This window comes from Chrysemys picta, chromosome 22 (assembly GCF_011386835.1).
Source record: "Chrysemys picta bellii isolate R12L10 chromosome 22, ASM1138683v2, whole genome shotgun sequence".
NCBI classification, from domain to species: Eukaryota; Metazoa; Chordata; order Testudines; family Emydidae; genus Chrysemys; species Chrysemys picta.
In genome coordinates, this window is record NC_088812.1 from 4,971,047 (window position 1) to 4,985,119 (window position 14,073).

The 14,073-nt window shown below is 53.4% G+C and overlaps 1 protein-coding gene across 7 annotated transcripts in view; it reads left to right on the forward strand.

Moving 5' to 3' along the window:
* The window catches only part of VAV1 (vav guanine nucleotide exchange factor 1), a 59,524-nt gene extending 47,039 nt beyond the window's left edge, over window positions 1-12,485 (forward strand). For 6 of the 7 annotated variants that reach the window (XM_005312571.5, XM_042852809.2, XM_042852808.2 and 3 more), the window contains 14 exons: window positions 645-777; window positions 1,596-1,705; window positions 2,556-2,657; window positions 2,912-3,009; window positions 3,837-3,859; window positions 5,161-5,206; window positions 5,912-6,048; window positions 7,880-7,945; window positions 8,568-8,599; window positions 8,853-8,969; window positions 9,638-9,725; window positions 10,079-10,193; window positions 11,013-11,164; window positions 12,134-12,485. In XM_005312571.5, the coding sequence (XP_005312628.2) occupies window positions 645-777; window positions 1,596-1,705; window positions 2,556-2,657; window positions 2,912-3,009; window positions 3,837-3,859; window positions 5,161-5,206; window positions 5,912-6,048; window positions 7,880-7,945; window positions 8,568-8,599; window positions 8,853-8,969; window positions 9,638-9,725; window positions 10,079-10,193; window positions 11,013-11,164; window positions 12,134-12,187 (1,273 nt within the window). In that variant the 3' untranslated portion in view covers window positions 12,188-12,485. The remainder of the gene's footprint in view (window positions 1-644; window positions 778-1,595; window positions 1,706-2,555; window positions 2,658-2,911; window positions 3,010-3,836; window positions 3,860-5,160; window positions 5,207-5,911; window positions 6,049-7,879; window positions 7,946-8,567; window positions 8,600-8,852; window positions 8,970-9,637; window positions 9,726-10,078; window positions 10,194-11,012; window positions 11,165-12,133) is intronic. The other variant, XM_065576286.1, reaches the window with a different exon arrangement.
* Window positions 12,486-14,073: the final 1,588 nt, after the last annotated feature.

A 14,073-nucleotide genomic window follows, 5' to 3' on the forward strand; every position in this document is an offset into this window, starting at 1 on the left:
GGTTGGTTGGCTTTTTGGCCCACGGTTTTTTTTGGGCAGGGAAATTTTGATAAACCCCCAATTGATTTGATTTTTGGGGGGGAGGGGAATTTCCTGCAAATAAAACAAAATAAAAGTAATTTGCGGTCTTGAACCGCCTCCCTTCTGCCTATTTCAAGATCAAGCTCTGGGGCAGCTGGGGGAATCTAGAGCAGATACGGTCCTTAATAGTGTCAGCCTGAGATCCAGAGAATAGCAAAGGATGGAGAACATGTCCAGAGAAAGCCAGAGAACAGCCAGCGTTTCAGTGCAGACACTCACCGGAGGGTTCTCCTATCGCGTAGCTAATCCACTTCCCTGAGAGGTGGTAGCTAGGCTGATGGAAGAATTGTCCCTTCAGCCTAGCGCTGTCTGCACTGGGGTTTAGATCAGCTTAACGTCCTCGCTCAGGGGTGTGGATGTTTCACACCCTTGAGTGACGTAGTTGGGTCGACTTCATTTTTGCATGTAGACCCGGCTTAAGTGTACGGCCTCCCACTGCATCCAGAGCAGGGCTAAAGTCTTGGGGCTCCTATAAGCCGGATGTGCGTTCCTCCCGCCCCCCGCCCATCTGTGGCTCATCTTCTGTCTTCATCCCTCTCCGTGACGGGGCCTGTTCCTTGCAGGTACGCCTTCCTCCTGGACCAAGCCCTGCTCATTTGCAAGCGGAAAGGGGACTCCTACGAGATGAGGGATTTCATCGACCTCCACACTTACCAGATCCGGGACGACCCCTTGGGAGAAAAGGACAATAAGAAGGTAACACTGCGGGGGTGTGTGTGTGTGTGAGCCGGAGCCTCTCCCACCCTGCTAACACAACATGTGTGCACTCCATCCTGCACATCCATACGCCAGACCCACACTTACACAGAGCAGGTATTTCCCCCCAGTAGTGGGCAGCAACCACACACATACAGAGTCTGCACCATTTCCACTTTGGCCTAAGGCGTCTCCTTAGCTTGACTGATCCCAGTATTTGCCCCTGCACTAGCTCCTCTTCCCCCCGGCTCAGCCCTTTTCTGCTCCTGGGTTGGAGCTAATGAGACCTGCCAGTTCTGGCTGCCAGGGAGAGTCAGCAAAATAACTCACGCTCCTAGTCCCTCTGCTCTAACCCTGGGCACATTCCTCCCAGCAGCCAGGAATAGAACCCAGGAGTCCTGGCTGCTAGTCCCCTGCTTCAACTACTGGGCACACTCTTCCCAACAGCCAGGAATAGAACCCAGGAGTCCCGGCTTCCACGCACACTCTGCTCTAACTACTAGTCAACGCTCCTTCCAAAAGCCAGGAGGAGAATCGTGGTAGTCTGACTCCTGCTTCCCTAGCTGTAATCACTAGACTTCGCTCCCCTCCCAAGGCTGGGAATAGACCCCAGGCATCCTGGCTCCCCACTCCCTTGCTCTAATTTCTAGTCCACACTGCCCCTTTCTGCTGCTGCTGGTGGGTGCGGGGAGAGAGGGAATCTGGTTTCACGTCTCTCTTTGAGTTCCCTTGTCTGATATGCAATTACTGGGAAGGTGGGACCCCCCCCCATGAGTTCCAGGGAGACTGTTAAACATCCATGTGCTTGTCTTTTCCAGTGGACTCACATGTTCCACCTGATCTGTAGTTATGGGACCCAGGGCTACGAGCTCTTCTTCAAGACGCGAGAGCTGAAGAAGAAGTGGATGGAGCAGTTTGAAATGTCCATGTACGTTCCCCCCCCACACACCCTCACTCCCATCCCTGCCCACTGATTCTCCACAGATTCGTTGTCAAAAATCTGTCCCAGCCCTTCTCTGAAACTTCTCTGCCACGTCCTGCCCCCCGTCCCCCGCTCGTTTGGTTGTGGTTTGCTAGATTGTTAGTGGTAAAGTGCCAGGCGCTGCACAGACACACAGTGAGAGACAGGCCCTGCCCCGGCTGAGATCAGGGCCCCGCTGTGCCAGGCGCTGCACAGACACACAATGAGAGACAGGCCCTGCCCCAGCTGAGATCAGGGCCCCGCTGTGCCAGGCGCTGCACAGACACACAGTGAGAGACAGGCCCTGCCCCGGCTGAGATCAGGGCCCCGCTGTGCCAGGCGCTGCACAGACACACAGTGAGAGACAGGCTCTGCCCCAGCTGAGATCAGGGCCCCGCTGTGCCAGGTGCTGCATGGACACAGCGAGAGACAGTCCCTGCCCCAGGTGCTGCACAGACACATAGGATAAATCTACGCTCTGAGCTGCGGCTGTAATGTCCAGCCCGAGCAGACGTACCTGTTCTAGGTCTGTTCAAGCCATGCACTAAAAATGGGAGTGTAGCCGTCCAAGCCCGTAGGCACGTCCTCAGGGCGGCCAGCTCCTCCCGCTCCTCACACCACTGCTATTTTTAATGCGCCGGCTCCATCATATCTAGGGCACAAAGTGCTCCTGGGTACTACCGTAATATTCAGTGCCTAGCACAAAGGGGAGCTGGCCAGCGACTGGGGCGCCTAGATGCTACCGTAATACACCTAATAAATAACAATAATAATACTACGCATAACTTGGTCTGTCTCTCTCCCCTGATCCCCGTAGCTCCAATATCTACCCCGAAAACGCCACGTCCAATGGCCACGACTTCCACATGCACTCCTTCGAAGAGAATGCGTCCTGCAAATCCTGCCAGATGCTGCTCAGGTAGGAGCTGCCCGGATCCTGGTGCAACCCGCCTGGGACATGTGCATCCCCCACGCCCGCCGCTGGTCTGCCCTACGGCTCTCGGCTAAGGCCAAGCCCGTATTCAGGGTTAATTTGTGGGGTAGGGCTGAGCTGGGAATGGGGCATGGGGAGGTAAGGGTTAATAGGGCAGGGCGGAAGGGTGGGGGGGATGACTTCAAGCCCCGATTTATCACGGCGACTCTAACACACACATGTTTTGGCCGTGCAAACAGGGGCACGTTCTACCAGGGCTATCGCTGCAGCCGATGCAAAGCCCCAGCTCACAAGGAGTGTCTGGGCCGGGTATCCCCCTGCGGGAAGTCGAGCTCAGGTACGTGTCTGCGTCCAGCCCAGGTCACCAGCGTTGGCGGGCTGTACAACTCTGTTCCCACTACCTGAGCCTGCCTGCGGCCAGCCCTCCTTAGAGCAACCCGGAAACTAATCAGCTGATTCCCAGGGGGCCTTATCTGAAGAGTTGGGGGCAAGGGATTGTGGGATGCATCTAGGTCATGAAGTGCAATGCCTTCTGGGATGCATCTGGTTCAAGTGTTGCAAGGGATTGTGGTATGCAGTTGGGACAAAGTGGTGCAAGGAATTCTGAGATGCATCTAGGCCATGAGGTGCAAGGGATTCTGGCATGCAGCTGGACAAAGTCATGTAAGGGATGCACAAAGTGGTGCAAGGGATTCTGGGATGCATTTAAGCCGTGAGGTGCAAGGGATTCTGGGATGGATCTGGGCGAAGCAAGGGCTTGTGGGATGCAGCATGGACAAAGTGGTGCAAGGGATTCTGGGACGCAGCCGGGGCATGGCAGCACAAAGGATTCTGGGATACATCTGAGGAGGGTGCAGTTGCAAGTGGCTGAATACAAGAGCAGAGGAAGGAAAGGGTTGGCCTACAGGCACTAGTTAACCCCTTCACTGCTGCTGCTGCTCTGTATCACCATCTGTGCCGCAGCCCCATGCCGCTGAGGTACCAGTAGGGTGACAAAGGGGCACCATGTGGGACAGGAGGTGGGTTTTCTAACCCAGCCTCCCTGGCACATACTGGTCACCCACAAACAGAAATACAATTCTGCTTTAATTTAGTCTGAGAACTCTTAGGGTGAGATTTCAGAACTATCGAGTAATCATTTCCCCTCTTTTCTGTTTAATCCAGATTATGGGTCTACGCTGAAAAAGGTAAACAAACCAACCAACCCCGAACAACCTTAAATCTCTTAGGGAGAAAACGCTCTCATCTGAGGGGTGGATTATTAGTTGTATTGTGGTAGGAGCTAGAGACCCCAGCCGAGACTGAGACTTTTATTGTGCTGGGCTCCGTGGGGACAAAAACACATAGTAAGAGACTGGGTCTGTCTTTTTGTTCTGTGCCTGTACAGGGCCTAGCACAACGGAGTCCTGGGCTTGGGGAGGGGGCGGGGATCCTACACGTACCGTAATACACCTAATAAATAAGAATAAGAATAAAGTAGGAGGGTTTGGAAACTGAGGCATGGAGCGGGGAGGGGATTTGGCCAGGATGACACAAGTCAGAGTTGGAAATAGAAGGCAGGTCTCTTAATTCCCAGTCCAGTGCTCTAGCCATTGGGCAATACTGATTTTTAATCCAGGTTCCCTTCACCTCAGCTCATTTGCTGCCTGGCTCTCTCGCCTTATACTGTTTATCAGACAGACACTGCACCTAATTTCTCGCTCACCAGCGCCTTATGTTACACCAGCGATGCTTTAGGGTGAGTGAAGAGCCAGGCCTTGTGGCTGATGGGAGAGAGCACATGGGAGATGTAATCCAGCCAGGGAACCAGGCCCATAGAAGAAAATGGGGGCACGAGGCCACTGAACTACAACTCCCATGAGGCACCGGGGCAGTATATTGAAATTTTCAGGCTGGCGCTGGGGTTGAAGAAAAATAGATATTTTTCTGCAGAAAGCTGACACTTTTCATGAAACATGGTGTTTCTCAGAAAAAACCCAAATGGAAAATTTGGGGGATCAGCCCCTGTCACAGCCTAAATGGTGGCATCAGGGGATCACAGACCCCTGCCCCATGGTTAATTAGCAATAAGTGATGCAGGACAAGGGAGATCTTTACATGCTGAGGGTCTAGAGATTGGGTGCAAAGGAGCTTGGTCCCAGTTTATGTTATGCTGCTAGGGCAGTCACCGGGAATGGGGATCAAACCTGGGTCCTCTGGGTCTAAAACCTGACCTAGTAGCAGGTGCATCAGCCTCTGTCTGTGGCTCAGCTTCCATTAGAAGGGGATTAATTACCACATGGGGGGTGGTGGTTATATTTGCCTTGCTGAGCCCTCCCCTAGTACCACACTGACCTAAGTCCCTCCTCAAGCCCCACCCTCTTACTCCAGATCTGCTCATAATACTACACCTCCCGCTGATTTATAGCAGGGTCTGTGCCTGCTGAACTGCAGACAGATCCCACACAGCCTCCTTATCTGAGCCAGGCTCCTTGTCTTCCCTCTGCAGAATAAATCCAACCGACACACGCAGGAGAGAAAGAAGAACGAACTTGGTAAGTCCTGTGGCAGGCACCCACTCTCATGCTTCAGGGCAGGCAGGGGGGTCAGGAAGGAATTTCCTTTCTTGTAATCAGCAGTCCTGATTAGGTCAGGTGTGATGGAGACCCCTATTGGTGACACCAGGAACTGCAGCCTGGAGAGAGCCGAGGGTCTGCTCTGGGTCTAACGCCTCAATAAAGGATCCCCCTTTAAGTTCTGCTAGGTCTGCTGTACTACGAGTGACTGGAATGCTATAATCCCATCCCTCTGAAGTGTTGTACATGATGCAGTCCATCTGGGGAGCCTGCCCCATAGAGGAGGACATGTGGTAACTGAGCTACCATTCCCACAGGCTGGACACCGGACTAGATGGATCCCTGATCTGTGCTGGGATGCTGAGCTCCAGCTCGGGGGAGCTCTGGGTCAATGAGGGTTCAGGAGACAATAAGCCCTTAACATACACCATCCTGCATGCAGAATCCCCGTCCTGGAGGGGCAAATGGGGCCTGCCTCAGGGCTGTCTCTCTATCCCCCCTGTAGACCACGGGGAGGATTTTCTGTCCCCCTCACACCGGGAAGATGTGACCATCCACATGTGTCCATGTAGCAGGTGGGAGGAGCACTGGGCGCAGATGCTGCCGGGTGGCAGGCGTTTGCTGCAGGGAGATACATCGGGTTGCCCTGTGACCGGTTCCTTGACAATGCCCTTGTTTCCTTAGGGCTGCCCAAAATGGAGGTTTGCCAGGAGTATTACGGGCTGCCCCCGCCACCCGTGGCATTTGGGCCATCGCTGCGACTCAGCATGGGGGACATTGTGGAGCTGACCAAAGCCGAGGTGGAGCAGCTCTGGTGGGAGGTAGGTATCTCCGTCGCCATCCACCCACCACTCCGTGTGCCCTGATGGAGACACACTGACTAGAACAGCGGTTCCTGAACGTTCAATCCCACTGATTCCCACCACCCCATAACTACATCACTGGACCTGCTGCTGGAGGGTGAACCAAATACAGCATCTTCCATGTGGCGTGACCTCATATGCACAAGGTCATGCTGCACAGAGGACGCCATTTTGTGGAGCAGGTTCCAGACATGTTTAGATTTGGTTTGGCTACTCACTTGGACTCGCAACCCAATCGCTGATGGTGCGACCCCACTTGGGGTCGCGACCCATAGTTTGGGAACTGCTGGACTAGAGGAATTGCACGTAAATTTGGTCAGCGGGGACTTGAAGCTGGGACTTCTGGTTCCAAAACCACAGGGCTCCGCCCCATGAGGGCATTCCATTTTGATGGCTGGTCCATCCAGAGGGTAACAGTCTGACTAGGGTTATGTTCACAGCATGCAAACCAAGATACTAGATAAACCCAGAATACTCTTGCTGGAAGGTTGCAGTGTAACACAACTTTATTTCTTTGAATCCAGAATGATAACACACAAGAACCCCAAAACAGAGAGAGACAAAACAGGCTTCTCCCTGAGAAATAACTCACCCCACCTTACTCTAGGCTGGCTGGCTGCAATCTAACTATTGCTAGCCCACATCTCAGAGCTTCCTACAGAGCTCCCTGCCCATAAGCAGGACCAGGAACACCTCTGCCACCACCACCCTCCAAGCATTTAAAGGGATAGCGTACAGTTGCAATACAGTTTTCAAGATGCCGCAAATTAGTGCAGTTGGCTAATGGAGCTCACTTTAGCTCACGTGGGAGGGGTCTGTTTGTCAGTGCTGACATTCCAGCAGTCAAGCCCTGCTGATGACCGTTGCTGGGATCATTATAGAGCTCATGGTAAGAAATGATGGTGGGGAAGGGTGTCTTTAAAATCAGCCGTTAAAGAGGAGAGCAGCATAAATCAATTAGTGCTTTAGCCTCTTGTTGTTCGGGAGGCCGGGCGCCATCAGGCACCTAATGATGAAACAGAATAAGCAGCCCCCTTTGGCAGGGTCACCCATGCCTTGTCTTCTCCCAGTTAATTCCCAGAGCCCTGATCTCAGTCGGGGTCTATGCAGCACCTGGCACGATGGGGGCTCTGATCTCAGTCGGGGTCTGTGCAGTGCCCGGCACAAAGGGGGCTCTGATCTCGGTGCTGGCTCTGATCAGAGATGCTGAGTGTTAGGCAGGTTTGATCCAAAACCCGCTGGAGCCAGTGGAAAAGATGCCCACTGACTTCAGTGGGGGTTGGCTCAGGCCTTCAGACTACAGCTGGTTGGAAAAAGGGGGCTTTTTCCTGTGCAAAATGTTCAACTTTTGGGCAAAAAAATTAAATATTATGGTTGGGGACTGTAGCCCCGGTGCCTTGTGGGAGTTGTAGTTTGGTTGCATCATGTTCCCATTTCTCTTCCAAAGGCCAGGCTTCCTGGTCAGCCTACATCTCCCATGATGCACCACAGTCTGCCCTCATGGTGAGGGGAGACGGTTGCATCATGGGAGGCCCTGACCATGGTACATCCTGGGAGAAGTAGTTTGGCTGAGGAGCCCGGTCCATAGCGAGTGGGGGCACGAGAAAACTAAACTACAATTCCCAAGAAACACCACGTCGGGATAGCCGGATTGAAATATTTCTGCTCTCGGCTTAAACATCCAGCCTACAATAGTCCCTCTGCAAACCAGGCCAAGAGCAGCCACCTCGGCCTCTTCCCTGATAGCTCTTTACAATAGATCTGACGTGCATTGGCTTCCGCTTTGCAGGGCAGAAACACATCCACGAATGAGATCGGCTGGTTCCCATGCCAAAAAGTCAAACCGTATGTGTGTGTGAGTAGCAACTCCTTTCACATTTGCTCAATTAGCTATTAAACGCTGGATGTTTTTGTAGGGTCTCTAAATTCCTTGGACAAGTTTTGGTGGGTTGTGTCTGCTTTGGGGACAAAGGGCAGATGTCAGTCTACAATCCAGAATGCTTAGTAGCAGAAGAAAGGGTGGATTTTGTGGGTAAGGTGCTGGAGTGGGGCTCAGAAAATTTGAGTGAAATTCTTGGCTCTGCCATAGACTGCCTGTTTGGGACTTGGGCAAGTCACTTAATCTCCTTGTACCTCAGCTCCTCATTTTTAAATTGGGTATAATAATTCTTTCTTTGTGTACATGCTGTCTGGGGCAGGAACTGTCTTTCACTATGTGGTCTGGGCAGCACCTGGGGCCCCGGGGTCCTGATCTTGGGGAAGGTCTATGCAGTGCCTGGGACAATGGGGCCCCATTCTTTGTACCATTATATAAATCATTTAAAAAAAAATTGAATTATTTGTGATGTGACACTGGGAGCAAAATGAAACTCCAGAATAACGGAGCACTGACATCAGATCTCCTGGGCCAGACTTAACTCTTTCTTCTCTGTTTTATTTACTGCAAGAAAATAAAACTTCTTTCTTTTCCCTCCCAGAATCCTCCCCCAGATTTTTCTGTTTATCTTTGGTAAGTAAAATGATAGAATTGAAACATTTCTGCATCTACATAATTTACTGCTGTTTAATCTGGAGTCCAGTCTTGTGATTCTATGCTCTATGAAATCACAGACTGTCTTAAACCAACTTGAGTTCCAACTTTGCCTCCATTGTTTACCAGGAGACCACACCCTAGCTGGCATGGCATACAGCCCACAGCGACATCTAGTGGCTGAATCATAGACTTCAAGTAATAACTCCTGTGTGAATGTCCCTACTTGCAGGTACGCGGGACCTATGGAGAGAGCAGAGGCGGAGCAAATCCTCACGAACCGTTCAGACGGCACGTTCCTGGTGCGGCAGAGGGTCAAGGACGCGGCCGAGTTTGCCATCAGCATCAAGTAATCCTAACCTTAATAACAGCTTCTAAAGAGCAACGTCTTTGTGTGCGTGAATAGCCTGCCTCTCAGGGAGAACTCTTTGGGGCCCTTCCCTATAATGCAAACACCAGAGGGCACTTAACAAAATTAAATGCCCACCTGGTAAAAGTAAATATTTTTATATGCAACAGGTAGTTAACCTGTGGGACTCCCTACCTCATGATTTTATGAAGGTCATTTGCTTCATAAGTTAAGAAGCTAGGGTTAGATATTTAAAAATAGCACCAGCTAGGGGAGCAGGGAAAAGTACCTCCTGCTGCAGTGCATACGATGATCTTCCATCTGGATGTGCTTCCCATTTGAGGTGGGATACAAGGCCAGAGCTGTGCCATTATGGAGAATCCTGTATTCCTAGGGCCAGAGCGCGAGCTGGCATAAATCGGTGTCGCTCCATTGGAGTCAGTGGGGCCAGATCCCCATCTTAGTGCTTTCTGAAAGACCCCATGAGAGAGAGTACAGTGTGTGCCTCTCTTCTGTAACAAGCTGCATCTACCCTCCACGCACAAAGCTCTGCCCTTCCCAGGGAGCAGACAGCTAGACATGTAAAGGTGCAATACACTGGAAAATGACAGCTGGTGAGATCGTTAGGAAACCAGCGGCCCCCTGAGAGCTGGTGTCTGTGCCCCCAGGTTTAACGTAGAAATCAAACACATCAAGATCCTGACGTCGGAGGGGCTGTACCGCATCACGGAGAAGAAGGCGTTCAAAGGACTCATAGTAAGGACTGAGCGGATTTCGCATCCGACGCTTCAACTCCGTCTTCACTGGAAGGCGCCGGCCACTGGGGGAAATGCTTAGTGCAACCCCAGCTGCTTAGCCCTCAGGAAGGCAGTATGGTGTACTGAATAGAGCAGGAGGGGCTGGGAGTCAGGACTTTTGGGTTCTGGTCCCAGCTATGGGAGGGGAGAGGGGGCTAGTGGGTTAGAGGAGGAGGCGGCTGGGAGTCAGGACTCCTGGGTTCTATTTCTGATTGGAGGGGCCAGGGGAGTGGGGTCCAGCTGTTACTGTTTCTGCTTCTGCTCCTGCTGCAGGAGAGAAGGAATCGCCCCCTCTCTGTGCTTCTTCCCTAGGAGCTGGTGGAGTTTTACCAGCACAACTCCCTGAAAGACTGCTTCAAAACCCTCGACACCACGCTGCAGTTCCCGTTCAAGGAGCCCGAGCGGAGGGGCATCTCCAGACCTCCCGGTAGGGTGCTCAGGGGCCAGTGCTGAAGCCAGGGTGGGGAGACCTCAAGAGACCCCCAGCGCTGCAGCATCTCAGCCCCTGGGGTTCTTGGGATAGATCCTCATGACCGGGATGGAAATTTCCCCCAAAACATTTTTCTTGAGGGACGGTGACTTTTCAACCCACATTTTTGCCCCCCCCCCCATTCTAGTTTTTGTCAAATTTCCAGGGTTTAGTGGGGGGGGGACACACCCCAAAATTGGGGTTTTCAACAAAAATGGGAAAATTTCGACAAAACCAGGATTAAATGTCGTGAGGCAAAACCCGCCATTTCCCAGCCCCAACTCGAATCGCTCATCCTGGTCGGTTGCTGGTGTGTGGGCGCTTGTCGAAATGCCCGTAAAGGGGCTGGGGCAACCGCCAGCTGGTGAGGGTAGAAGCCAGGGTGAGGGTGGTTCGTGCTCCCTGCCGGACCTGCCAAAGGCTCCGTTGCAAAGAAGAGGGGGATATTCTGGGCTGCGTCTCTAGTGCGGATGGGAGATGTTACAGTGTGGGGGAGCCATGCGGCCATGGCCCCCAGCAGTGGTACCCTTTATCCTGGTGCATAGACTCCACCCTGGTGGTCTCTTGAAATTAACCCTCTGCGGCCCAAGCCCTCGGAGCCCCAGGAGGGGAGAGAGCCAATCTTTCACCATCTTTCACTGCCTCCAGCCATGTGGTGGGTGACGAGCGCTTCCGGGTGCCGCTCGCTTTCCAAGATGCCACCAACGGGGTGGATCATTATTTGAGGGTGTCCGGTCCTGGCACAGCCGTCTCTAGCGTGGGTCTGTCCCCTTGCAGCAGGAGGACTGAAGTACTTTGGGTCGGCGAAGGCTCGCTACGATTTCTGCGCGCGGGACCGGACGGAGCTGACGCTCAAGGAGGGCGACATCATAAAGATTCTGAGCAAGAAAGGGCAGCAGGGCTGGTGGAAAGGGGAGATCTACGGCCGGGTGAGTGCACCGCCGAGTGGGGGTTGGGATTACAGCCCCCTTTTACATCAGAACAGGCCTGACATAGCCCGTCCACAAGGGGGCAGTGTTACACACACATACACGCATACGACCCACTCTGACATATCCCATCCAGCAGGGAGCAGCGTTCTTCTATACATCACTCTCTGTAGACCCATGCGTATGAGCAGCGCTGTCATATTCCATCCACTTCTGTGCAAGCACCCCCGCCCCAAACACACTTGTGAGCAGGTGTAATCATCTGCTACTCAGCAGGGGGCAGCAGTTCTGTCTCACCCCCACTCACAATCCACACGCAATCCGCACCCAAAGATGTGCTCACGCACACACAATCCTTGCACACCTACACACGCATTCCTCTCGCATGTGCACGCACGTGTGCACACGCATATACGATCTCCATATGCATGCACATGCACGATCCCCCCCCACACGCGTGCACACACATGTCGCTCCACATGCATGCGCCCATGCACCCACACGTTCTGATGCATCTGGTAACAATGAACACCTAGTGTAGATATAGGATGCCAATAAAGCTGTGGCCAACCGGCCAACTTCAGTGGTACTTTGTCTCCCCCTAGTGGTGGCTGGGCAGTAGCTGGGGCTTTTAGGTCAAGCAGTAGAGACTGGTGCCTTTAGATCCAGAGGTCCAAAGTTCAATCCCTGCTACTCATGCCTCATGATAGTGGCCCCTGTGCCACATGGCATGGCCAGCAGATCTCACCACAGCATTGGGGATAGCACACAGATCTTCCGGCTGCAAAAACAAGCCAAGTTACAGGAGAATCCCTGTTAGCTCCTAGCAGTACAGGGCTTATGACACACAGGTAAGCAGCACCCATCCCATCCAGAAGAGGGCAGCAATGTGTATACAGCACATGGGCCATGTTCCAATGGCTGTTTTGTGATAACAATTTCACGTCTCACTGTGTTTTCCCCTCCTAGGTTGGCTGGTTCCCAGCAAATTACGTAGAGGAAGATTATTCGGAATATTGCTGAGGTCTGGAGCCCTGTGTAATTCCCCCCCCCCCCCCCCGAGATCATGACCCACAGGATTCCCGACGCTGCGCGGCACTCACACCGTGAGCTCACGCGGCGCCAGGCCCGGAAGGGGTCTCTGTAGCAGGAAGAAATGTGTTGGAGGAAGTGCGGCGGGGAGTAGCACCCCGGGACTATTAATTTATGAACTTTCGGATCCCTCTTCTCTTTCCCTTCTCTCACGCATGTAAAGTTTTGTGTTGAATAAACTGGATGGGTGGACAGGCTGGGGTTGTATCGGCTGTCACCCTGCACCCAAGAACCCTTTTCTCTCCAGTCCATGATCCGACTGCCCCATCAGGCACAGGTGTATGGAGCCCAGAGGGCTGCTACCACGGGAATGGGTAGGAGGTTGTCCCCTGGGGAGGGAGGATCCCTTGCCGACTGCCACCTTTATATTCCTTCCAGCATAGGCAGAACCCAGCTGGCACCAGGCTCATGGGATTGCCATTAACCCTTTACTAAACTGGTCAGCAGGGTGAGGCAAGGCATGAGGGGGAGCGACTTATGAGCCAGGAACAGAGCCCAGGAATCCTGACAGCCACGCCCCTCTTCCAACCACCAGACCACACTTCCTCCCAGCACTGGGGTTAGATCCAGCAGTCCTGACTTTCAGCCCTTCGCTCTAAAGCGCTAAATTAAACCAGCATTAGAACCTGGGAGTCTTGACGTTCAGAGCCCCTCTGCTCTAACCACCAGGCCTGACTCCCCTCCCTGAGCTGGGAGGAGAACTCAGGAGTCCTGACTCCCATTCTCCCACCATGCTTTAGCGTAAGGGTTCTCAACCTTTTTTGGCTGGCTCCCCCCCCCCAAAAAATATTTAAGGCTGTGATGCACCCCCCCAAAAATGATGACCCCCCCCCGCCCCCATACCATGCCACCCTTACTTCTGGGCTGTTGCTGGAGGCAGCGCTGCCTTCAGAGCTGGACGCCTGGCCAGCAGCCGCTGCTCTCCGGCCACCCAGCTTTGAAGGGCTCGGGCTGTCAGCCCTGCACAAGGCGGACAGCCAGAGCCCCGGCGTGCATGGGGGCTTGCAGCCTGCGACCCCCCCCAATCACCTTGTGACCCCCAGTTTGAGAACCCCAGCAGCATCTAGACCCCACTCCCCTCCCAGAAGAGGGAAGAGAACCCAGGAGTCCTGAATCCCATTCTCCTCTAACTCATGAGCCCCCCTTTTATCCCCCAGAGCTGGGAACGGAACTTAATGAAGGTGAAAAGGAGGCGGTTGTACGTTCCCCTCCTGTTTGTCCGCGGCTCGCTTCACTCATCCATTCCATTTCATTGCATTAAACCCCAGGCCACTCAGGGTTTCCTCCCTTCTGCTCCACTAGCTCTGTGGTGGATTGTCCATAGGGTAGATCCTGGCACATGGACACCCTGTAGCATCAATTCCCAGCCACGCCAGGCCCGGTTCTGCGCTAGCATCCAAAGTAGCTACCCCTAGATGGCGCTGGTACCGCCAAGTGATGTGGTGGTGGTGAGGATAATGTGGGTCTCTCAGGAAACTGAGGCACAGAGCAGGGAAGCAGCTTGCCCCACCTCACCCAGCAGCAGAGACAGGCACAGAAGCCAAGTTGTGGGCGTGGCAGGTCAGTGCGTTGCCCGCTAGGCCCCACAAACACACAACACAGGGAAATGCGGCCTAGGCCCAGTGGCCATGGGGGTTGGGAAGAGATAAAAGTGGGGTGGGAGAGTGTTGGGAACAGAGCCAGAATACAGGACAGCATTTCGCTGAGCTGCTGGTAAGTTCAACCTGGCTCAGCATTTCCCCCGGGTCTTGAGTTTGTGCAATATTCCAGGAAACCCAAGGAAAACGGAAGCGCTGGGTTTCAAGCAGAACTCTGTG